Below are 26,475 nucleotides of genomic sequence, written 5' to 3'. Positions count from 1 at the left end.
ATTGCAGATTACAACTCTAACTCATCTATCACTACTATATCCCCTTAAATTTGGACCGACCATTCACATTGGCAACAAAAATAGCCATTGTCCAGTCAACATTGCTTGTCCCCCCACCCCCCTACACTAACAAGGAACAAAATAAATATTATGGTAGATAAATTACTTGCCAGCATCTTACCTAATCTTAACTCCCTACCTGACAATATGGACCCAAACCTACTAGTTGAGGAATATAATAAAACCGTGGGCACTGCTCTTGACAGTATAGCCTCACTCAAATTAAGGAAGAGTAAACCAAAAAGACACCTCAACACATGGTTCACCCCACACCTAAAAAACGAAAATTTGAAACTGCTTGGAGACGCCTACCATCAGTAGAAAATAAAACAAACCTCATTAATATCTCAACCCAGTACAAGAAAGACGACATCCTGGCTAAACAGGAGACATATAACAACAGAATCTCACAGGCTAAGTCTAGCATGAAAGAACTTTTCACAATACTAAAAATTCAAAACACCTGTCCTAGCTCAAGAAAACTGCACAAAAGACCAAACTTGGTGCACTGATATTCAGCATGCACTAACCAACAAAGTCTCTAACCTTCAATCTAAGATTGCACAAAAGAAAGCTTCACTAACGCCTTTGATTACGCCCAATAAAGGGCCGCTGTCGCATTGCAAACAAGAAACTTGTTTCAGCTTCTCTAAAGTCTCCATCTAGGTGGAGAAGGTCATACTTGCACTCAAACCGTCCAGTTGTAAGGGTGGCCAATGCCCAGCGCAATTAATCAAGGACGCTGCCAGCTAGCACCTTCTCTAAACTTATTAATGCATCATTTACATCAAGTACTGTCCCCAGCAACTTGCAAGAATCATGGGTACTGCCTCTCCTTAAGAACCAAACCCCTAGACCCGACCATACCTACAAATTACAGGCCTAGAACTACTGCGCCCTTCCATTTAAAAATCTTAAAGTGGCATACATCCAAATTCAGAACTTCCTGGAAGCTAACCTTCTACTAGGATCTCGCCAATCTGGTTTCTGTCCTCAGCGTGGCACGGAAACAGCACCAATTGACCTTAAGGCCCAAATAGATTAATTTAGAGATAATGGACAACTAGCACTACTACTCCTCCTAGACCTCTCGGCTGCATTCGACCAGCCACTTGGATTCAGCAGCCCATTTTTCCAAGGAGGCTATAGTATGGATACAGTAATTCCTGAGCAATCGGACTAGGAGAGTCTTCTTACCCTCTACGGCAGCGGACCCCACCCCCATCACCTGCGGTGTGCCCCAGGGATCATGTGTCTCGCCGACCATCTATAATGTATTCACTAAGCCCCTCTTTGACGATCTGGACCATCTGGGTATAGCCTACACGAACTACGCAGACGATACTCTGATCCTCTTACCAGAGATTATGTAAGTGACCTGGCCTTGGTGAATAGAATTTATAGTATCGTTCAGGCATGGATGACCACCCACGGAGTCTGCCTGAACGATGAAGCCTGAGCGATGGAGCTTATCATTCTTGGTACTACCGCCCACATGACCAAACTAAGTTGGGACTATGCATACTTTACTATCGATGATAACGCTATCAAAGTGGCCAAAGTGGTGAAAACCCTAGGTTTCTACTTGGATGCCATGCTAACATTCACCAAACAAGTAAATTCCCTGACATCCTCTTCTGCATACACGTGCAAATTAATTGGAGCTGCCAAACAATTTCTTTCCACCAATAGCTGCCTAATTCTCTCCAGGGCTCTCCTACTCTCCAATCAGGACTATTGTAACGCCCTGTACCTTGGTGCGAGCAAACACATCAAAAAAATACAGGTATTCCAGAACAACCCCCTGAGGGCCGCAATAAACATAACAAGGAAAGAACACATTTCCACTACCAGGAGACAACACAAATGGTTATCCACATTTGATAAAATTCGCCTAAAAACACCCTTATTCATAAATTTCTAAATAACTAAGCACCTTGTTACTTAACTGAAAGGATTACCAAATCCAATCGACCCACAAGATTAGCCAACTCCAACTGTCTCCTTGTACCACGATTTAAACTTTCCACCATTGGGGGATCCAGTTTCCCAGACAAGGCAGCACAATTGTGGAACTCCCTGCCACCTCCATTGAGAGTGGACCAAACCTTCACCAAATTCAGACTGACCGTGACTAACTGGTTGAAAGAGAACGACAATTAACTGCTCGCGCCCACAGATAAACGCAACAACTACGTTGCCCCCTATGCCTTTAACCTGTTCTACATCAGTCCCGGTTTCCTGCCCTTTGCCGTAGTGGCCTCCCATTGCACAGCTGCAATTTTAGACACATTTTACTTTACTTTGTACCTGCTTTATGTAATGTGCCTAGCTGCTTCTCTTCATTCTGTATATTTGACTTTTATTAGTTAAGTAAATAGTCTGTCATGTAACCCACTCCTACCTCCAGCGCCCTGACTCCCTAGGGCGCCTGTGTATCTTTGCTTATGTATTTTCTAAATATCTGTCTGTACTTGCTCCCATATGAAACCTGTGTACCTATGTATTATGTGACATCTGTTAAGTATGACTTTTTCTTACGTGTAATCAAGCTGAACGTATTCTTCTGCTTTGCGCCGTGATACCCTCGGGTCTGGTGCGCACGACAAATAATAATAAAGCAGGTTAGAGTAACTGGAGCACAAAAGGAGAAGCAGACAAAAGGAATGCTGATGTAGGGGGGGCCTGGAGTTGAGATTCATGAGCCTTGTGTACAGGCGTACCCAGAGGTACAACTCAGATTTGGAGAGGTAGTATCACTAAATGTCCAATTTATGTTGTGAAAGTTCTGATTGGAAATCCATGGGGAGGGGAGGGTGGTATCGATGTTGGAATTATTAAAGAATGTTAATACTGTTTGGTGCGGCAATATTCAAAATGCTAATAAAAGTTGATAGATTTTTTTTATTATTTTTTTTTTTTCCCTTCCCCCCCCCAAACAATTTAAAATCAGAGTAATCAAAAGAAACTAACGTAAAGGCTAAAATGCGTGTGTAAGCAGCGTCAAGTCACACCCCTGGGCATGGGAAAACACGATGTCTGAAAAGGAGTGTTTCAAACCGAAAGAAACAAAACCAATTTATGTCCAATGGGCAGAAATAAAATTAAATGAAATCAACAAGCGCGTGAACATGCGAGTCAGCAACTGACCTTGCTCAGCACAATCTATGCAAGGGGGTATTGTTGCATGGAGGTGTTTGTCTGAAAATTAGAGTTTGGCTATTTTTGAAGTTACTGTGCGCAAATGTTTAGAAGGAATGCTTCTAATGGGCCAACTGTTTTCGTGACAGTCGGATAAGCTGTCAAGGCTCCGATATTATGTAGCAATGTAGATGTGCAGGAATGAAAACAGTGCAAGGGAGACTGATGATAATGTTACTAGTAGTCTGCACAGCGCACCTCCTCCTCGCCTGGAGCTCATACAACCCTCTCGCAAGTACTGTACATTTAACTTTGATGGTGCCTGCGTCCGGTAGCTCTTGCGTATTTTACTTGGGCTGAACAGTACAGTACAGTATTTAACAATAGTGTGCAGATCACATGACCTTCTCCAAAAGGAGTGTGGAAGGGTGGTTGGTTGCTGCTCCAGCCATCGCCCTCCCTGCAAGTGCACTAAAGGAGACACTGCTGCAATTCCAGATGTTGCAGTCACGCCGGCACCCATTATATCGCAGTGCACCAACTCAAATAGTCTAAAGCCTGGAGATCAGCAAATGGTGTAGTGTGTGATATAAATTACAGTACATAACCTCACCTAAACTGGATTGCAGCAAGACCGTGAACTAACCTGCCCGTGATTTCGGGGCATGGTATTCTCTGGTTTTATGGTGCCAATTAAGTGAATCATTTGTTTTAGGGCAACCTGCAAGTTGCTAACGGGGGGCTTTAATAGAGGACTGCTCCCCCAAAGGCGGCAGACCTTGGTTGCTTCCATGTAGGGTGTATCTACATCATTGAAAGCGTCATTTACTAGATTTCTCCTCAGTAAGGTTCCCTGTACATAAAAGCAAGAGGCACAGACCGATCTCAGTGTGGTCATGCCATCAGCGTACATGACACTGGAAAATCACAGGTCAAGCGAGGGAACCAGTTGTATGCGAGATGAGGTAGCCACAGCTTCCCTCAATTAAATCTACTGCTTCTCTTCCAATACCCCCTTCTGATGGAGCCATCTGTAGGCCTGTCTCTCAAACTGAGAACAAGGATAGATGGGACCACACAGTGGGTAAAATAGTAAAACTTGTTGGCTGTCGTGTTTCAACACCTGGACCCACAGTGCTGCCCTTAATTTCTTTGGCAGCATTGTGTAGACAAGGTCAGATCTGATGATGCATGTAAACTTTGATTGCCTCTACTAGGCAGCACGAACATTTCAGGTTCTGAAACGGGCGTGTGGTTTGTGGTTATTCTTGCAAGTGAGCACAGTTGGTGTTGTATAGTAATATCCAAGTGATCAACCTTGATCTCCTATGATAAAGCTCCAGGGCCCAACATTCTTAAACCCATACCTCCACCTCCCAGCAACTAACACTCAGCCCTACTTTTAATCCAACAATGACCCATCTCCTTGGGCACTCCCCAAAGGATTCCTTTCCAGTTTAATGCATGGTGCAGTCTCCAATTCATGTGATTGGAGCATGTTTACCAAACCCTTTTAGTAGCAGAATGTATGCTTTGAGGAGGATGGAAAATGTGCTTCCCACTAGCTATTGATGTTTGATTCTTGGCTTGTAAGAAATGGTATGCTGTGTATGTACAGAAATGAGGTGGTGAGGGACTGGTCAATTAGAGCAATTTGTGCACCCCACTTGGGGTAGTATATTGTGCAAATATCACAAAGGACCCATTTCTAATCCTGAAACATTAATTGTCCTGTTCAACGCATCTGAATAGTAAGTTAAAGTAGGATCAACAGTATAATATCTGAGAACCATTCTCAAAGCAGGCCAGACAAGTGAAGCCAGCAACCAGTGTTTGGGGTCAGAGGTGGTGGGTGTGAGTGAGGTTTTTTATTTTTTTTTAATAACCTGCTTAATATTGAGCTGTTTCAAAACTATGCAACACCTGTGGCAAATACTGCGGATTGCATTGTGCAATGGGTTTATCAGTATTCACTCTTGGTGCACAATGTGCAGCCATCTGCTCTTTCAGGTTCCTGGGGAAGATTGACTCTGGTCTTCAGGGTGTAGCTGCTAAAGAGTTTCTCCCTTTCCAGGCCCATCTCTGATACAGATCGTCCTCCCTGGGATCTCCCTCAAGTTCTCAAAGCCTTACAATCCCTTTCCTTTGAGCCCATTGTAGGGGGAGGGGGTTTGAAATGCCTGACACTCTAAACTTTCTTTCTGGTGGACATCATCTTAGTTGGGAATCTGGGGGTGATCTGTGAGATATCCTGCGAGGCCTGTATTTCATGGTTATCCTGGGGGCCCTGTTCCTCCGATGTCCCTCCTTTCTCCATACAGCAGTCTCGAAGTTCCACAAGTTACAGGAAATCAACTTGCCAGCTATTTCTCCCCCCAATCCATCCTCCCCGCTAGAGGAGCGCTGAGGCACACTAGATGTTAGAAGGGCCATCTTTACTTATGGAGAGGCTTTCTGTTCCTCCAACATCTAAACACCTTTGGGTGCCCTTCCCTGGGAAAGAGGATGCGATGCCGGTTCATCACTGTTTGTGAGAAACCATCTCCCTTGCTTGTCTATGGGCTCAACTCACCCTCCAGGTGTACAGGGTAGGTCCACCAGGGGCATTGCGGCTTCTTACTCTGAGGCCAGGGAGCTTGCTTTCAGGATGTTTGCAGGGTGTCTGCTTGGGCAGACCTGGGAACCTTTGTGCATAATCTACACTGGCAGGAGGCGGGGGTATTTGGAACTGTGCATTGTGTTTCTCTAGCATTGGATCTTGCATAGATTCTCACATGCTGTGAATATACCCTGTTGTCTGGCTAGGAATCCTCGGTAACATGGAGCAGTTTAAATTGAAAGTGAACGTGTCGGTCACTTTTGTGCTCTATTAGTCCTTTAGTGGGCCATACTGCCCACAACCGATGGGAACACCTCCCTTAGCTCTTCGCCTGTCTGCCATCTTCAGTTTTTTTCTATTTATTGTTTTACCCCACCTTCGTGTTGGGAATCTACAAACGCATCTCTTCGAATTTTCTAATACATATATCAATTTTTTTAAAAAATAATTCTATGGAAAATACATATTTTCAATGTGTACTTGACGACCCGGCAACTATGCTATCTCTGTGGACCGTTCCCAGCGCTGGTAATCTTCATCAAAGCTTTGTCTGCGCAGTTGGGCTTTCCTCATGGCAACTGAATCGACTAGCAAGAGCCTCTTCAAGGCCTGTACCCGTTGTGGACTGAAGAATATCTATATGGTGATCCTCCACGTGGAAATTCGACGGCTGTCTCTACTGCCTTCACCCTCACCATGTTATCCAGAACTATGCATTCGGCCAGTTGCTATCCAGCAGGACGCTGAGGGATTGTGCCGTCGTCTCGTGGCTCTGGAACGTCGGCCTTGCCTCTGACTTTGCTTCAGTACGGAGTCTTGCCTTATTAGGGTGGGGCGGCTCATCAAACCACCTCCTAGTAAGAGGTCTAGGAACTATGCAGTTCGCATCTACACGTGTATGCTGTATGGTGCCCATGTTTCTCCTATTCTCCGTTCACTTCATTGGCTCCCCGTTCTCCACCGGGTCCAATTTAAGTCACTGGTAGTTCATTGTGCCTTCTACGGCTCTGGAGCTGAATGCTTACAAGCTAGGTTCCAGCACTATGTGCCATCCTGTGCATTGCACTCTAAGGATGCTGGTCTCCTGCTGATTCCCCCTCCACCCAAAACCACGGGTAGGTGTTTGCTCCTTCTATGTTGCAGCCGTTAAACTTTGGAATGCCTTACCTTTTGACACTTTGCAACTAACAATCTTCTTGCCTTTTGTCGGCTACTAAAAATGTATTTGATTTTAACAGTCACGTCAGTAAGTCTCTAATTCCTGGATCACTTTTGTCCCCTTGGTGCCAAGAAGCTTCTGTGTACGTGCGCTTTATAAATGTATACATTTGTTTAACATAACCGCATGAAGTCCAGGCCACCAGCAAGACCAGGCATAAAGAAACCTCTGGCGATGAGCCCAGATCATTGCACAAAGACTCGTCTTCATCGAAAGTCTGCCCAAGGGAGGATGGGGGGGGCAGGGGGGTAAAGCCAAGACTGTTAATCGCCTCGGAAGCGACGTCTTCTAAGTCAATTTTTAAGTCTGCTGGCCACGCTTTGCCTTCAATGTCGAAAACAAGCTTGTCGCAGTCTGCGATGAAGCAGTCATCGTAGGCCAAGTCTCACTCCAGGTCATCTACTCCGAGACCATCAACACCATCCAACGGGGCACCGTCGACTACCTCATCGGCGAGCAGCCACAACTACAATGTATTCAGCATGAATGACGACTACATCCACAATGATCTCGTTGATGGAATTTCCGTCCACGACCTTCGTACCCTCGTCGACGGGCAAAAGTGATTCCTGCCATGCAATTGTTACCACTGCCATTGTCCCTGCCATCTAACACCCACACTAGCGCAGTGTCTGCAGTAGTGGCCTGTCCATGGGCAACATTCCCTGACCTTGGTCTTGCTAACGGGTGGTATTGTGGTACCAGCGCCAAGTCTATCCCATTGGATGTGGATGAAGCAGAAGAGGCCATTATGTCACCACTGTTCTTTCTGGCCAGGACATCGGCTCCCAGACGTTCACCACAGGGTGAAACAAGTCTAATCGGGCTACCCCCCCTTAACCCTTCTGCATTCAGGATAAACCATCCAACCAGAGCCATCGCTGCCTCCACAAAGGGACATGCCGCTGGACATTTTATCTACTCTGACCACTCTGGTGGCAGCCGTAGAACAACGGCCACCTTTACCAGCCCCGGTTACAGAACCCCTCTGGCAACTTGCACAGATATATTCTGGAGCCTTCCAGGGAGATGGATGAAATCCCTTGCCCTACCAGGAAGGAAACGGCATTCAGTGCACGCACGCACGCTCGCTCGCTCTCGCTGCTGATGGGGAACCAGATGACGTCCTGCTCAGCGACTCGCCCCCTGATGATAGGGGCCTTCACACGCTCCTGTCCAGGGCAGCCACAATGTTTGGCCTTGCACCTGAGGTGCAGAGAACAGTGCAGGAAATCTTATACCGCTGCTTGAAGACATCTGGGAGGATGGCCTTACTGCCTTGGTGCATACCGCATCTGCCCTGGCTAAAAAAAGACTGGTTCGTCAAACTACACAGCTCCATGGAGCCCTGCCCTCCGCACTCCACCCACACCAGATTCCATTGTCTCAGTGGCTACCAGGAAAAGATCGACTAACCCATATTCATCCTGTTCTGTCCCCCCCCCCAGACAGAGGGCAAACGTCTCGCCGCCTTCAGAAAGAGGATCATTACCACCACTTCCATGCCAATCAAAGCGGCTAATGCAGTGGCCATACTCGCACATTACGACCGCGAGTTGTGGTACAAGTTATGCGCCTTGCTGGAGTTCCTGCTGGATTACCAGAAGCAAGAAGCCTTCGACATCTTCCATGAAGGCAAGTTGGCATCAGACCATGTCATTACTGTCTCTGTAGACATCGCCGACACTGGTTTTCGGCAGCTTGGCAATGGAGCAGTCTTACGTAGGCAGGGTTGGCTCAAGGCCACAGATTTCCGGCCCGATGTCCAGTCTAGGGTCGTGAACCTACCTTTTGATGGCTCCTCCCTGTTTGGGAAGAAGGTGTATGAGGCCTATTACTATCCATAATAACAGACCAGGAAACAGCTTGCTTCTTGGGTACACTAGAGCAGAGGCGCCAGTCTTTTTTGTGTTCAGGAAAAGGGCGCTGTGGCAGGACTTTGCGGGATAACCGCGTTGCATACCAGTTTTCTTCCTCCTCCAAGGCCCTATATTCTTCAGGGGCCCAGTATGGGAAAAGGTCCCAGTCCTACAGGGGTTCTCGGCGACGCCGTGGCTCTTCCCAATCTAAGGGCCAGTCCGGCAAACCAGCATGACCAGCCAGGTTCCAGATCCTCCCACTTCAACACCCCAGTGGAGTTTGATTGTCAAGGTTTGTCGAAGAATGGTGTTACATCACCAACGAATGGGTGTTATCCCTTCTCCAGCAGGGCCACTCGCTGGAGTTTAGACTATCCACCAGACATTCCTCCTGTGCACAAACCAGAGAAATTGCAACGACCCTTGATTCAGTAAGGGCAAGCACTGCTGCAGAAGGACGCAGTGGATAAGGTTGCCAGGGCACAGGAGTATACTCCCGCTACTTCCTGGTAAGGAAAAATATCACTGCACAAGTCGGGGGGGGGGGGGGTTTGGGGTTTGGAGACCCATATTCAATCTGAGGGTGCTCAAGTTCCCAAAGGGGCGAAAGTTACGCATGGTCATGCTACTGCAGGTGTTGCTCCAGCTGCGGCAAGGAGACTTACTAGCGTCTCTCGTCCTTGAGGACGCATACTGGTGTATCCTTCTTTGCATCTCGCACCAGCGCTACCTACGCATCATGGTGGCAGGGGTGCATTATCAGTTCAAGGCCCTTCCATTCGGCTTGAGGCCGGCCCTGCGGGTGTTCACTAAATCCAGTGCAGCATTTCAATGGCCTGAGGCTGCATGCTTAAAAACCTGCAGAACGGCAACGGCCCTCATCTCCATCCTGCAGCTTGTTACTGCTGCCTTTGTATGCCATCTCTACCTCCCGCCTCACAAACACATTCAAGTGCAGAATCCGCGGTATAAAGCCAACTTTCGGTGGGCTGCTCTTCCAAGGAGTCACTGCCATGGATCCTGCAGACACTCGCAGGTTGCCGTTGTTGTGGGGAGGCTTGGTAGGATGAAGTTTAAAAAAAAAAAACAAAAGGTTCATGTCTGTCTGTCTTTATACTCGGGTGTGATCTGTAAACGGTTCCAAAATGGTCTCTTCGAGACTGTTTAATGGCCTACTTTGCTTAGTCTACACTGTTAAACATTTTCCAGGCAAAGAAAAAACGGACAATAGTGAACAGGATGTATCCTTTGCTTGGCTTCTGATCAGTTATAACTGAAGGACAAACTGTGGTACAAAAAAAGTCACTCGCAAAGTGTTGATGAGGACTATAAATGATTAAAATAAGGTAATGTGGCAAATCTTCGTTTCGGAGATGGTGGATTTCTTTCGTTTGATTAAATATACTTGACGTGTCAGTCTATTGAATGAAAACAGAAAGGCAACACTTAAGAAATCGCACAGTGCAAAGGGACACTGGCCTGTCGGGAGCAGTGTCCAGGTTAAAATCCCAGCACCGGACAATAAAACAAAGGTTTATTTTGTTCGTGTTGGGGTCACTACAGGTCACGCCCATTTAAGCCACACACCCTAGTTACAGGTACCCCTGCCCCCTCGATTTCTCACCCTGATTAAAGCACTGCTAAGGACTATAGAGTTGCTCGATGTATAATAGTGCAATTCTTTGGTTATTTGCCACTTGGCTTATTTATGGCAACTTATTCTAATGTCACTTCCCATGGTGCCAGCAAGTTTTAAAGATTGACAGTACTCCTTGCCATGCCCTTTTCTGTGACAACAATTCTGTTGGTGTCAACCTGTATGCAAATTGGGAGGTTTGCCTGTGTTTTGCCCCACATGGCCTGGACAGAGTAATGCATGTGTAATGGTCCTACAGTTTTATTATTTTTTGTTGTGCGTGTTAAAATACCATCTGCCTCTAATGTTAACAAACGTTGATTGGTTATGTGTGTGCAAATGATACCGTATGGAATCGCGTGCACGGCAGGCTGCTTCTGATGCGTTACCACGTCCAAATGTCGTACGAAACCATTTTGTAAAATTGGCCACCCTGCGCAGGCTTGATCATAGGCCCACTGTCCTTTCATCTTCATTTAGCACTGACCGCTTCATCGTCTCTCCTACCTCGCACTATGCTAGATTTGGTCACGCATACTGGTCACATGCTCCTCACATGGGAATGAAGATTACCCCTGCTAACTGCGCAGGGAGTATTAATTCTATTAAAAACTAGGAGGCGAGCCTTATGCTTCAACTTCTTTAATTTACTACTCCTCAGCAGTTTCAACAAAACCAATAAACTCAACAGAAAACAGAAAAAACGTCTCAACAGACTTTTATTGCTTTAAAACTACAATCCCCATAGTCTCTGTAGTCCACCTTTTCCTTGCTCAGCTATGACCACATCCTGTCCCTGAGCTCCTCCTCTTTTACTCGCTCTGAAAAGTCATTCCATAAACTCCACACAATGTCCTGCTAACTGGACGAAGACTTGAACCACTCCAAACCGATTGTCGAACTTCCTCGACTCCAGGCGACTACCGTTGCTAGTCTCCTATATCAATTATTCTTCTGTTCTTCCCCTAGGAGAATGCAAAATAGAAAAATCAGGGTGGTGTCCATGTATTGCTCACACTATAGTATCACTTAACATATGCCAATCAAATATATCGTACACCAATACATAACTTGGGTGGGACTTTAAGGCTCGCTTTCTAGTCTTTAATAGAATTAATTCTCCAGCATGGGGTCTGGCATGGATTCACATGCTCATGAATATTCCCCGTCGTCAGGCTGGGAATCCTCGGTAAAGAAAAAACCAGTATCCGTTTCGTTTCTGATCTGTCCTTCGTAGTAGTAACCAATCACTGATCTCTGCGTCATACTGACCACAGCCAATGACTGCCCTCTACCTAAGCCCCGCCTCTGGCAGCCATCTTCAGATTATTACCGCACGTTCAAGTGTTGGGATCCTCGTGCTATTGCTTTCAAGCGTTAGTGCTATTTTTCACGTTTTTTTCTCAGAAAAATTTCTCTTTTTTCGGTCAAAAGAGCCTCAAGCTCCACCGTTTCTTCATCCGATCAACGGGGACCCGTGTCGGATTCGTCTACGCCCCTCAAGGGTGAAGATTTCATCGAGCCACACTTTTGGAGGACTCCAGAAGTTTCTCAGGCCCATCTCGAACATGGCCCAGGAGAAGGGAAGCTCGACGCCCGGAAAGCTGTTCAGGGTCTGCCCTGGATGCCAGCTTCAGAATGTCTTTAAGGAGGACGAACACTCCCTTTGCCTTTACTGCCTACATGAGGACAGGACTCACATGGAGAAGGACTGTGCGTTTTGCGGCAATATGTCGGAGCGGACCATGAAGGACCGCCATCAACGTCTCGCCAACTGGCTGGAAGGAAACAGCCCGTCAGGCGAGACGAAGAAGAAGAAGAAGAAGAAGAAGTCTGAGCGGTCTTCTAAGACCTTTGACGGCGCCCCGGCGACGGGGGTCCAACAGAAGGCCAAGCACCGCGAGTCTGCTGGCACCGGGAGCGCCGAACGGTCGGGCTCTACGGGTGCTAGGCAGGGCTCATCCTCCCCGGCGCCATCAACCACGAGCCAACGCTCTGGCTCGGGTAAGAGGAAGGCCGAGCACCCGGCGAAGCTCCTGGAGAGACCCCGGTCGTGCCCTAAGGCCCCATCGGAGGGGGAGCGAGGTGGTGACCCTCCCCCCCAAGGAGATGGCGGTGAGCGCACCTAAGGTGGTGAAAGCCTTGATCCATCCGGCCAAGGCCTCTATCGAGACAGTCGCGGCGGCCCTGGCTCAGCCTGTGGAGGCTACACCAGTGGTGGCGACCCCGGGGCCCAGAATCTACCTGCCACCGCGGAGGGGGTCCTCTTTTGTGCCCATCGACAGGACCCCTGTGAAACCTCCGACGGAGAAGAAAAAGGGGGTAGGAGGTCGTCGTGGACTCGGCCTCAACCTCTGAGGAGGAGCTGATCGAAGTCTTAGGCCACGGCTCTGGCGTGGAAGAAGGCCATCCTGTCGGGAGGGACCCCGACGTGGAAGACGACGAGGGCGTCGAGGATGCCGACGGGGCTCCTGCTCGCCCGCCGGATCTCCCTCAACCAGTGCCGCAAGACAACTCGGCGGCCATTTTGTTGGCTATACAGTCCTTATGCTCGGAGATAAGGACGAGACTGCCGTTACCACCAACGGAGGAACCGCTCCCGACTGGGGACTCGGAGCCAGGCCCTTCTGGGAGCCCTCCCCCTAAGAGAAGGATTCACCCTCCACCTCCTTTTCAGCCATCGCGCCCTGTGCAGCCCTCCTCCCCGTCCACGACACGTGGGGATGATACGGGGGCTGACACGGCCGCGACGGGTACAGACGACTAGGTTTACGACGAGGATCTCCCGTCACCTCCCACCCGGGCTTCCCCGCCCGACGAGATTGGATCGTTTCACTCCATGATCGCCAGGGCATCCGAGCTTTTCCAGCTCTGCCCGGAAGAGAAGAAGCAAGGTTTCCTTTATCAACGCCGCAGACCAAGAGGAAGACGGTCCTCGCTGTACCTCTACTAGATGATATTTGGGATGAGGGCCTCGCCCTCCTCAAGAACCCATCCACGCCGCCGGCTAGAAGGGATCGGTACGAGAAGAAGTACCGGGTCCCGGACGCGGCCCCCTTGTGCCTTCGGGCACAGCCGACCCCGGACTCGGTCGTCTCTGCGGCGGCCAGGAAGAAAGCGGGGGGGCGCGGCCTCTACGTCAACCTCCCCGCCGGACGGCTAGGGAAAGAAATTAGACACGATGGGATGCAGAATCATCTCGTCGGCAGCGACGACGATTAAGGCGGCCAACGCCTTGGCTATCGTAGTCCGCTACGACAGGGAGTTGTGGTACAAACTGGCCCCCCTGCTGGACTTCCTACCAGACGACAAGAGGGCGGAAGCCCTAGAGATCTTGCAGGAACGAGAGGTGGCGTTGGACCACGCCATTAGGATTGCGACGGACATCGCTGACACTGGATTTCGACAGTTGGGCAACAGCGTGTGCCTTAGGCGGCGTGGATGGCTCAAGGCTACTGACTTCCATCAGGACGTGCAGACCAGAGTCTTGGACATGCCGTTCGACGGAAACAACCTGTTTGGGAAAACAGTGGACGATTCCCTTCAAGCCATCAAGGCGGACACGGAGACGGCCCGGGCTCTTGGGGTTCTCCAGCAACGGCCGCCGCCCTTTTGGAGCGGCGGAGGCAAACTGGGTGCCTCCAAAGGTTCCAGCGGCGGATTTTCCACCTACCGTCAAGCGGCCCGTTCGTCGTCACAGGAAGCTTACAGGGGACGAGGCAAGTCAGGCGGACCCCGCCGTCGTCGCCAAGGAGGACAAGGCGGCAAAGCCTCGTCGAAGCAGGACTGAACCGGCCGTGGGGTCGGGCCCCCACCGAAGTACCCCGGTGGGAGGCTGGCTGGCGAGCTTCGTCAGCTTGTGGGGTCCATCTCCACCGACCGTTGGGTGCTGGATGCCCTAGCTCAGGGTCACGCGCTCGAGTTTCTGAAGAGGTGCCCGCGCGTCCCCCCTGTGGCCAGGAAAGAACATCACGTCCCTCAACTTCTCTTGGAGGTAAAGGCGATGCTCAAAAAGGGCGCCATCGAGCTCGTCCCAAAGAGGCTTCGGGGCTCCGGAGTTTACTCCAGATACTTCCTCGTGAAGAAGAAGACGGGAGGATGGCATCCCATCCTGGACCTACTACGACTGAACAAATTCATCAAGGCACAGAAGTTCCGGATGCTCACCCTCCAACACGTCCTGGGTCAACTGGAGGAGGGCGATTTCCTGTCGTCGTTGGATTTGGAGGATGCCTACTTCCATATTCCCATCCTAAAGGGACACCGAATGTTTCTCAGGTTCGTGGTCCAAGGGCGTCACTACCAGTTCAGAGCCCTTCCCTTCGGATTGAGGTCGGCACCCAGGGTGTTCACCAAGTGCCTCGCACCGGTGGCGGCGCAGCTGCGCCGAGAGGGGATCCACGTCTACCCCTACCTGGACGACTGGCTCATCCGAGCAAAGACGAAGGAGCTCGCCGTGGAGCACACGGCAAGGACCGTCCAGCTACTCACGGACCTGGGATTCTCCATAAACTACGCCAAGTCCCACCTCGTGCCCGCGCAAGAGGCTCTGTTTCTGGGAGCGAAGCTCGACAGTGTCGCTTCTGGCCTCTCCGTCGGAGGAAAGGACGAGGGCCATCTTGGGCAAGGTGCAGCGGATGCTGGTTGCGGACGCGGCCAGGGTGAGGTCCATCAAGTCCCTCCTCGGAATGATGTCTTCTTGCATTTATCTCATCCGCCTGTGCAGGCTCCGGATGCGCCCGTTGCAGGAATTCCTGGACGCGTGCTGGATCCAGACGACGGGCAGCTTCGAGGAGAGTATCACACTCGACGAGTTTCCGACGAGCGATCTGGTGGTGGGGCACCCGCACGCATCTGACGGCGGGCATGGACTTCCAGACCCCCAGCCACCAGGAGACAGTGACCACGGATGCCTCCCTGGAAGGGTAGGGAGCGCACACCGAAAATCTGCACGCAAGAGGCCTTTGGCTTCCGACGGAGAAGTCCCTCCATATCAACGTCCTGGAGCTCCGTGCAGTGTTTTGGGCCCTCAGGTCCTTTCTTCCGTCCCTCAAGGGCAAGGTGGTGAGGATCTTCACCGACCACACCACCACCATGTTCTACATCAGGAAGCAAGGCGGTACCAGATCCCCAGCCCTGTCCAAGGAGGCGCAAGATCTGTGGCATTGGGCCGTCGCCCAAGGGATGTTTCTGATGCCGTTTCATCTGGCAGGGATAAAAAACACCATCGCCGACTCGCTCAGCAGGGAGCTGCGCTCGTGCCACGAGTGGGAACTACGACAGGATCTAGTGGACCGCCTCTTCCGACGGTGGGGCACTCCCCAGATCGATCTGTTCGCGACGGCGACGAACTCCAAGTGCCGGAGGTTCGCCAGCAGGTTTCCCCAGCCGAGGAGCATGGGCGATGCTTTCTCGTTCCCCTGGGAGGGCCTGTTTCTATACGCGTTCCCTCCATTGCCATTGCTGATCCGGCTCATCAACCATTTCAAGAGGTCACGGTGCAGGATGATCCTCGTCGCACCTGCGTGGCCGAGGCAGATATGGTTCCCGGACCTTCTGGACTTGTCAGCGTCCCCATCAATCAAGCTGCCAGAGGACGCGGATCTTCTCTCCAGGGAAGGAGGCGCCATCCTCCATCACAACCCGAAGTCTCTGAACTTGCAGGCCTGGCTCCTGCAGCGTTAGAGTTTGGAGGATACGACATACCGGCCGACTGCAGAGAGGTTCTAGCAAAGGCCGGGGCGTCCTCAACTCTTAAATGCTATGGACACAAATGGAAGAGGTTCTATGTCTGGTGCCACGCACAGAAGATTAACCCTCTACGGATTACGGCTCCCCAGGTACTGCCGTACCTTCTGACGCTGGCCAAGGCTGGGCTGGCGCACGCGTCCATCAAGATTCATCTTGCTGCGATCTCCCGATACACCAGAACCACGGGGCGAACATCTTTGTGGTCTCATAGTCTGGTGAAAGAATTCATGAAGGGATTGTTCAGATCGTTCCCGCCGGTGAAGGCACCGGCCCCGCCGTGGGAGCTCAACTTGGTGCTGACCAAGCTCATGGGACCTCCGTTCGAGCCTCTGCACTCGGCTCCGTTGAAGTTCTTGTCGTGGAAAACAGCGTTTCTTGTGGCCATCAGCTCCGCACGAAGAGTGGGAGAGATCCAGGCCCTTTCCTGCAAGCCCCCGTACTTGGCTTTTCACGACACGAGGGTAGTGCTCAGGACGCAACCCTCCTTCATGCCCAAGGTGCCGTCGGACTTCCACCTCAACGAACCCTTGGTGTTGCCTGTTTTCTTCCCGTCGCCTTCGTGCCGGCCGAAAGGACTTTGCACTCGCTGGATGTGGCTAGAGCGCTGAAGTTTTACGTGGACCGCACAAAGTGTTTTCGGAAGACGTCACAACTTTTTGTGAACTTTGGACCTGTCAATCAGGGGAAGGCTCTCTCGAAGGCTTCCATTTCCAGATGGCTCTCCGGCTGTATCATGTACTGTCATCGGTTGGCAAACCGACCGCTGCCTGGCCGTCCGAGAGCCCATTCCACCAGAGCGATCGCAGCTACCACAGCGTTCCTATCTGGTGTGCCCTTGCTGGACATCTGCAGGGCTGCTACGTGGAGGTCGACGCACACCTTCACGAAATTCTACTGCGTCGACCGGGATTCCAGGGAGGAGTCCAGGGTCGGCCAAGCAGTGCTGCGCAATCTGTTCGCCTAAGGTGAGCCTGGTGAGGAGGTAAGAATTGCTGAATGTTGAGTTTGATGTAATGCTTAATGTTGAGCCTTTGCCACTTCCCGTGGTTGTGCATATGTGTACTGCTATGCATTCTTTATTCATGAGCATGTGAATCCATGCCAGACCCCATGCTGGAGAAGGAACAAGTTACTTACCTGTAACTGTTGTTCTCCAGCACCGGTCTGGCATGGATTCACATGCGAACCCTCCCGCCTACCCCTCTGCGGCTCTTCACTTGGTCATACTGCCACTTCACATGCTACCAAATCTGAAGATGGCTGCCAGAGGCGGGGCTTAGGTAGAGGGCAGTCATTTACTGTGGTCAGTATGACGCAGAGATCAGTGATTGGTTACTACTACGAAAGACAGATCAGAAACGAAACTGATACTGATTTTTTCTTTACCGAGGATTCCCAGCCTGACGACGGGGAATATTCATGAGCATGTGAATCCATGCCAGACCCATGCTTTAGAACAACAGTTACAGGTAAGTAACTTGTTCCTACTCCCTGCGCAGTTAGCAGGGGTAATCTTCATTCTATGGCAAGACTGGAGGCGAGCATTATGCTTGTTCAAAGCTTCCCAACACTGTGACCGCTAAACTCTCGGTCGGCTTGAAATAAAACTCTTTAAAAGTTCGAACATTCGCCCAATCCGCTGCCAGCATAATATCTCTAAGGGAGACTCCTGACTTAAAGGCTTTAGATGCCATAGCCCCTCTTACTGAATGCGCTCCATACTTTCTCAAATCTATACATGCAGCCTGCATGATCTTTCACCCATCTGGCAATAGTAGCTGTGGATACGCCCTGATAAGGCCTCCTGCGCGCTATAAGCAGTTGTGTGGTATTCGCTGCTCTGTTACGCTGTCCTGTTCTCATACTCTTTGACGCAGCTTGCTACGCACCATTTCGGTGTACTCATAAAATATGGATAGTGTACTGAAGAAGTACCCGTCTTAGTCCTCTGCACTATGGTGAACGTTACTCCCTCCTGTCCAAATGACCTCCTATCCACTTCCAATGCCTTAACATCTGATACTCGCTTGCACGATACTAGGCACAGTAGCATTGGAAATTTTCTTGACAATTGTTTCAGGGATAAATATCTATTCCCGGACTAGCTCTCCAATAGCGTAAGGACGACTCGAACGTCCCATACTGTTTTATATCGAGGTTCAGGGGGAACTTTAAACTTGGCTCCTCGGATGAGTCTGACCACTGCCGGGTGTTCCCCTGCCTGAACTCCCTCTATTCGCAGATGTCCTGCTGATATTGCGGACCTGTATACTCCTATAGTGCGAAATGCTTTACCATCTTGTAATAGTGCTAAGAAATTCAGAATCCTCACCACAGGTGCAGAAATGGGATGAACACCTCTCCCCCTTGCACCAGCTAGACCACTTGGCCCAAGCCGCGTCTTAGCCCCTTCTCGTAGACGGAGCCCAGGATTCTGTGATGAGCTGAGCAGCCTGCTGCGAAATACCTGGCAGCGCCCAGCGTCTCTGTATATCCTGCACGCAACGAGTGGGAGAGTCCCTCTCAATCTCAGAGGATATGACCCAGCTGGGCCCGTGAGTAATCCCTCCCCTTATGGGAGTATCCTCGGTTGATCTACTGCCAGCTTCATGAGCGTTGGAAACCACACTTGGGACTTCCACAGCGGGCTACTACCAACAGCTCCGCTTTCTCCCTCCGACACTTCGCCAGCACTCTGCTCAGCATCATAAAGGGGGGGGGGGGGAAGCGTAATGTGGTCATCCGCTCCATTCCTGCAGGAACGCGTCCGTCCCCAGAGCTAGCCTCCAGCTGTAGTAAGATGCTGTCTGTGTGTTCAACCGAGATGTGAAGAGGTCTGTGTATCGGGCCCCCCCCCCTCTCGCTCGTCCTCCGAAATACTGCTGGATCCATCCTCCAGTCGCTGGAATCCGTGAGGTATCGCAAGTTCCAATCTGCTACAACATTCAGTGTTCCCGGAAGGTACTCTGCTGTGACTGACGTCTGACTGCAGGCAAAAATGCCAGAAGTCCTTCGCTAGCTCGGCTAACATCCTGGACTTCGTACCCCCTAGATGGTTTATATATCGAACTGCCGATATGTTGTCCATCTTCAATAGGACACAAGATCTCATCTTCCCTTTCGTGAAGGCTCTGATCGCAAACGATCCTGCTAGTAGCTCTAGGCAATTTATGTGGAGTCGAAGCTCTTCCTCGCTCCATTTCCCTCCTGTTTGTAGGTCTCCGCACCTTGCCCCCCAGCCCAGCCAGCTGGCGTCGGATTCTATGATTAAATCGGGTCAGTCTCCGAAGATGGCACAGCCATTCCAGGTGTCCATATTCTCCAACCACCATTCCTGCTCTGTCTTGGATTCTGGGTCCAAGGGAACTGATTGATACCTCAAGCCTTGCTGAAGATGCCTGATCTTTAGCCTTTGAAGAGCTCGATAGTGTAATGGTCCTGGAAATATGGCTTGAATGGAAGCTGCTAGAAGCCCCACTATCCTCGTGTTCTGAGGGAAACTACTTCTCTTGCTAGGCACCCTCTTAGTTCTCTTGATATCGCAGATCTTCCGAGCTGGAAGCTCCAGCGTCGCTTTCCTGGTATCCAATACGAAGCCCAGGAAATCTAGCCTCTGTGCCGGTTCCGTATTTATCTGTGTTCACTAGGAGCCCTAAGGACGCTAGTAAGCTCTGAACCCATTTTGTCTGATATCTGAGGGTCTCTTGGTCTTCTGCCAGGAGCAGTAGATCGTCTAGGTAGATGATTAGCCTTATTCCTTTCTCCCTTCTCGCCGCTGCCACTGGTTTCATCAGCTTGGTGAAGGCCCAGGGAGCTGATGCAAGCCCGAAGGGCATGGTCTTGAATCGCCAAAGCCGCCCTTTCCAGCGAAAAGCCAGGAAATCCCTGAACTCTTCTGCCACTGGAATCGTCAGGTAGGCATCTTTCAGATCTAGCCTCGTCACCCAATCTTTCTCTCTGAGAGAATCTCGGAGCTGGTGGATGCCCTCCATCTTGAAATGTCGGTACACTACCCAGCTGTTCAGCTCCTTCAAATTTATCACGGGTCGGACCTTCTCTTTCCTGTGTACTAAGAACATATTGCCTATGAAACTGGGGTCTCCTGGGCATTCCTCTATGGCGTTTTTCTTCGCCAATTGTAGCAGTTCGCGATCTAACCGCTCCTGCTCTGCGCGTTGTAGCCTCTGCTGGTGAGGCCTGCGTGCTTGCACGGGGTGTTCTATGAATTCTAGATGTAGACCTAGAATCGTTTGTAACACCCAGGCACCGCTGGAAAGCGCGCGCCAGTTTTCCCAAAACACAACAGTTCTCCCCCCTCCTGGAGGGTAATGCACTGCTCTCACCTTGTGTGAATCCTTCACCACGTCCTGCTCCTCTCCCTCTGCGACCTCTCCGGGATCGTCCTCTGGTCGGGAAGGAGGAGTCCTGTTGTCTATTCTCCCAGTATTGGGCTCTGGGATTCTAGGTTCTTCGTCCTCCCTGGTTACCACCAGCTGAGCGACCCCTGTGGCGACTGGTCCCGGCAAAAACTTGGTTCGGGAATATCTTGCGAATCGAAGCTTGTGCTTTCTCAAGCGACGTGTAGGTGCCGACGAAGCGGCCCATCTCCTTGCCAAAGGTTTCTCCGAAAAGGAGGCCTTGTGCTGCCTCTCCCGCATCATAAGAGGCTAGGTCACTGAGCTTTGTGTCTATTTTCAGCAAAAGGCCTCTCCGGCATTCTGAGGCGATGGCGCAGTTCGCATTGCCAAGGAGGCATACTGCTCTGCGCCCAGCCTGCCAGGGCGTCGGGGTCCACTTCCTCCCCCGTGTCTCTAGCCCTCTCCGCTAGGTCCATGATTTTCGCCAGTGGGCCTGCTGGATCGAGAACCTTTTCCTGACAGCTACGCCAGGATCTATCGATACCCTTGCGGGGGTCCTTGCAGGACTTTGATACGAAAGTTGGCATTTTAGGATCCAATTCCGGGGTCTCGGCTACCTTGCCCGAGAGGTATGGGACACTCCGCGCGTAGGCGCTGTCTAGACTTCTTTGTCTAGAGCTTTCCTCAGTCTTTTGGTCATGTACTGGGCAACCCTTGGTGATGGCTGCCAGTCTGAAGACCTCGGTTTCGGCTACTGTCCGGATCGAACATATCCTTTTCTGCCTCCTCGAGGTGCTTTTCTTTGCAGATTCTCTTCCCTTCGCTGGGTCTTACTTCCTCCTCCCTTAACTCGTCCTCGTCCTGAAAGGGAGGATCTCCTTCCTCTGGCCCCTCTTCCGAGCCTGGGTATTCCTCTCCATCGTCTTCTTCACCTGGAGCGGGGGTTGTGAGGTCCGGCACTGTCTGACGCTGCAAATATGCTTCTCGGAGCTTTGCAAAGGCATCAACTACCTCCGGGGCCTTTTCTTTTGCCCCTTCTAGTGACCCCTGGGGGTTGCAAGAGGCTTTTCTCTTCCGGGTCTTGGTACTCCCCTTAGACCCTGCTTCTGAGGGTTCTTTGGGCGTGCGCTCTGTCCAGGTGGTGCTGTCTATGGGCTGGTGTAGAATTGCTTCCAGGGACTCTAGCCGGTCTTGTAGGGGTTTCACCCCTAGAGCCGCTGGATCTGAGTGAGCTTCCCAGCACCTCCTTGAAGCTGACCGCTAGGGCAAGCGACTGCTCCTCTTCACTCCACTCAAAATCCAACATTCTGGGAGGGTGCTGTGTGCCTGTAATACCTGTCAAGGTGTCTTCGCACGCCCCTTCACTCAATAGTTGCCTCTGATACTTTTCAATGAATCAGCTTGTGTACCTGATGTACCAGGTTGACCTATTCAGTGCTTGAATCAACTATAAATTTGCACTCTTTACTTTTTTTTTTAATAAGTGGCTGCAACGGACTGTCATATTCCTGCCTGTAATAGGCATCTACTCGTTTCGTGCCTCTAAATGAGGAGGGCACTGAGTTTTGCACGAGGCTTTAGCCTCCTTCAGCCTGCGAGGCTCCCGCACTTCTTAGTGCTGTTCAACTTTATACACTGGCGCCCAGACGTGGGCTTGCTTCCGGAGCTTATGCTGCTGCTCATTACTGCGGACCGACGTGCAATGCCGGATAAATACGTTTGGTCCCAGGAGGATATCACCGCCGGGCCCGGCTCCGAGACAAAGGCTTAGTTCCGCGTCTCAGTAAACCATGCGACGCGGAAGCCTGCTTCGTCTCAATCTCCTCCTTTCCAAAGGAGGGGGCTGCAACTCCCGCGTGGCCAGCCCCGCCTCCGCAAAGGAGGGGGCCGGCACGCTTTGTAGCTCGGCGCTCTCCCTCTTCCACGGAGGAGAGGGGCAGAGAGATCCTGTGCCTGTCGGCACCTCTGCTCCGTTATCCCCTGCGGCGCTGTGCTGCTACCCCTGTCGTGCCTGGCATGAGGCACGGGGTGAGCGTGCTGTGGGGTCTGCCCGCTCGAACGGGCTGTCACTAAACGCGCATGCAAAACAGCGCTGCGCCTCACACTGGTTCCGCGCTTGAGATGAAATGCTAATATTCCTATCAACTTCCAAACGTTCTACCGCTTTACATCTACGCGCAAACACAGTGAATTCTCTACTAACCAAACTCATTCCTCATAACATGCTATCTGCAAACCTCCATCCATTGCACACATAGAGAGAGTTAGAATAGTACTTATCTGCTTGAAGAGCAGTAAAAGGAGGAGGAGCTCGGGGACAGGAAGTGGTCATAGCTGAGCAAGGAGAAGGTGGACTACAGAGACTATGGGGATTGTATTTTTAAAGCAAGAAAAGTCTGAGACGTTTTTTCTGTTGAGTTTATTGGTTTTGTTGAAACTGCTGAGGAATAGTAAATTAAAGAAGTTGAAGCATAATGCTCGCCTTCAGTCTTGTCATAGAATCACTGTGTCTAAAAATAAATTGCAAGAATCGCACACTTTTGTTTTTAATTTCAGCCGCCACTGTTTCTGCACATCCCGTGTGACGCCTCTGGGGACTCCTCTTTCTATAGATTCCGGGAAGCTGTTAAGCGCGTCTATCCGCTACAAGTTGAAAGGGGTTGGGAGCAGCAAGCATACTGTAAACATTATGTAATTGTAGATAAGAGTATATTGTCCAGTGGAACAGTTATTTACGCCAGTCGTTGATCAATGTGTGTGCCCAAGTTTGAATTTTCTTGTTAACTACTTTTAGCAGGTGGCCCTTTTCAAGTTGCGATTAATGAAGGAGCCGATGCATTTTAAAGCTTCGAAATATACTCCTGGCCACCCACCCGCCTCTGTATTGGACGTTCACCTTATTTATAAGATGCCACATTGTTTGAGAAGGGTGCGGGGAGAAGCTGCTTTTCTTAAATGTGATCCCGCTGCAGTTTTTCCTCTCAGCTCACTCCAGCATTCAGCTTCCTTCTGCACATGCTATTCGTTCATTAACAGTTCTTGGAAGCATGCACGGGGTTTAAGGCTTCATTTACAGAGTGTGTAGGCACAAAGGAGTGCTTGGCTCTGCAGTCTGTGATGATGCGTCATGTTTCAGTTATTGCTTTGTGAGTGCACTTTAAGCAGGGGACTGCAACCTTTTTACCTCGCCTGACGTTTTGGACTACAGCTCGCATTATCCGTTTCAAACAGGTTGGCTAGGTCTGATGAAGGTATTTGTAGACCTAAAACTTGCATATCCCTTTGTGCTTTGTATGCAGAGAATAACGATCTAGTGTTGACTGATAGGTTCTCTTTATCCTTAAATAACCTGTGCAGTACAACTTCTGAAAGTTATAATCAACAATATAGTTATGGAGAGCTGCATTTTCAGTATAATTTTCTAATTAAAACTTTTTATTATTAATATGGTTGCTTGCTAATCACTTTGTTTTAGTCTTTTTGAGCCCCCCCCCTTCCGCACTTTAGCCCTCATCCCTGTACCACCAGCACTCCTTGTATCCCGTACGGTCGAGTGTCGTTAGTAACATGTATGTTTTTCTCTTTTAGATGTGCACCCCCAGCAACACACCAGCAACACCACCCAACTTCCCAGATGCACTCGCCATGTTTTCCAAGCTGCGAACCTCTGAGAACCTGCAGGGCGGCAACAGCCCAATCACATCCATGGCGTGCTCCCCACCAGGCAGCTTCAGCCCGTTTTGGGCATCTTCTCCCCCGAGCCAGCAACCCTCTTGGATCCCTCCTTCTTCGCCGACAGCACACAGTCTGCATCATCACCATCACCACCTGCAGCCCATGTGGCCTCCTGGTGCCCAGCAAGCGGGCAGCCAACACAAAGCAATGACTGCAATGGACGGTCAAAGATAAGACCTGGCCCTGGAGAGTGGGTACATTGGAATAAGTGCGTTGCGACGAGAGGGCATGCCAGGGTTACATCATGTTGCGAGTCACTCCCTCCTGCAAAAAAAAACCCGAACTGGAATATTTTGGATCTTTTTTCCTCCCTAAAGTGATCATGCTAGTTTTCTTCCACGTTAGAAGAACTGATCTTTTTTTTAATATATAACTATAATATATAAATATATATAATGTAAATGAATTCCCACCTCTTTGCCAGGTGGAGCAGATGGACCTTCAGTGACAATTATGTACGAACTTCCTAGCAAGAGGAAGCTGTGCTAAAGAGATTCTAGAACACTCTTTACAGCCCTCGTGCCCTTGAGGGCGTCTTTAGCAGCAGATGGCTTTGTAACAGACACTACCAGCTTCTGCTGTCCATGATGTTAAGCCATGGTATCGTAAGCATGCCCTCGTTACTAGCAGTTGGAGTGTTTACGTTTCAGTTGTATTCACCACGACTGGGCGTCCTGCCATCAAAAGGACCTTCATGTGTTGAGAGACTGGCCAAACTGAGAGGACGTGCAGAGTGGTGGTGGTGGAGGAGCCAGTTGTACCTGTTGCTCTCATACGAAGAGGGCCGATGAGGTGTGCAACTGGTTGAGGCCACACTTCTGTAAAACTACCCTTGCCTTTGCTTCAAATAATTCTGTAATAGAAACGTTTCCTGTCTGTTGTTCACCTACAAGTTGCAAAACAGCACTCGCCCATTGGAGGATTTCATATACTTTTGACGGGAAAGTATACTTTTGAACTGTTTCAAATGTGGGATGTGTGTGTTTGGTCTACATGGGTAGCATTAATGTTCCTCCTCTTAACCAACATGCATGGCGAGTGAAGGCGAATATGAAGATGTGTCGCCTGTGAAGCAAGGATTGGTTACATACATCCGTGCAGGCAGACTGATGCCGGACTTCCCTGCAAACCTCAGGAAACGCAGGTCTCTGAAAAAGGGCAAGGGAAGCATTTTCTTTTGTAAGAAATGCAAGCGGGGCTTCCAGCGGCTCTTCAATGCATTTTTCTGTTGAATTCTATGGTTTCGTTCACTTTCCTGCTGAAAGTTGGTGGATTTTTTGTTTTGTTTTGTATCATGGATTTTTTTTTTAAGTTTGTGAAATATTAAACCGCACCACCAACTTGGAAAACAAGCTGTCTGTGTGAATGTTTCCTGCATTGACTTTAGTTTCTGAGTGATTGTAGTATCAAAACCTGCTACTTTGAACGAATACGTTCTGGAGTGGAAACTACACCTGTGCTAAAAGGACTACACTACTTGACCCATCGCATACATGCTCTATGTTTAAGAGGCCAATCTGCACTCGCCTAGGTTTCACTTTATTCAGACTTATGCAAAGTCTGAAACAACCTTTTGAATTCTACAGCACAGAAGATAGAAATACTCACCATTTACTGTGATCTGTCTGTCATCACACCATTCCCAACTTTCTGCCTCCAAAACACAGAATTGGTAGAATTGTAATCTATTTTTTTATTGTGGGTGTTATTCTTAGACATGCATGGGGGCTGTCTACCGCCCTTCCACCTGCTCTTCTCTTTTAAAATCTTAAATGTTTTGTTTTCAGGCCAATTTGACAGGCCTGCCCGTGGTTGGCAAGAAGGGTGCAGTTGTGCACACTGCTTCCGACACACTAGGACATGGGTTAGCAATGTTTGGGTCTCCAGGTGTTTCTGGTCTACAAATCTCATCACTTCTCAGAATGGTCAGTGGTGAAGGGTCATGGGAGTCAGTCCAAAACACATGGAGTAATGCAGGTTCCATACCCCTGCTTTATGGGAAGGTTGATGGAGGCTGCTTCACAGATGTCCTAAAGACTCTTGAAGGCGGTTCTTGGGTTTTTCTTAAAATAATGGAGATGGGCTCACTAAGGGTGGCCCTTCTAGTCTCCTGGGAT

At 50.0% G+C, this 26,475-nt stretch overlaps 1 protein-coding gene across 1 annotated transcript in view; it reads left to right on the top strand.

Annotated features, from left to right (window-relative positions):
• UBALD2 (UBA like domain containing 2) overlaps positions 1-25,710 on the top strand; it is a 185,419-nt gene extending 159,709 nt beyond the window's left edge. Inside the window, exon 3 of the mRNA XM_069654698.1 lies at positions 24,212-25,710. Coding sequence (XP_069510799.1) covers positions 24,212-24,532 — 321 coding nt within the window. The 3' untranslated portion in view covers positions 24,533-25,710. The remainder of the gene's footprint in view (positions 1-24,211) is intronic.
• Positions 25,711-26,475: the final 765 nt, after the last annotated feature.

The sequence above is a fragment of the Ambystoma mexicanum genome, chromosome 3q, assembly GCF_040938575.1.
Source record: "Ambystoma mexicanum isolate Mex_15411 chromosome 3q, UKY_AmexF1_1, whole genome shotgun sequence".
Classification (NCBI taxonomy): domain Eukaryota; kingdom Metazoa; phylum Chordata; class Amphibia; order Caudata; family Ambystomatidae; genus Ambystoma; species Ambystoma mexicanum.
Note: the sequence above shows the minus strand (reverse complement) of the source record. Positions and strands in the feature narration are given on the sequence as shown.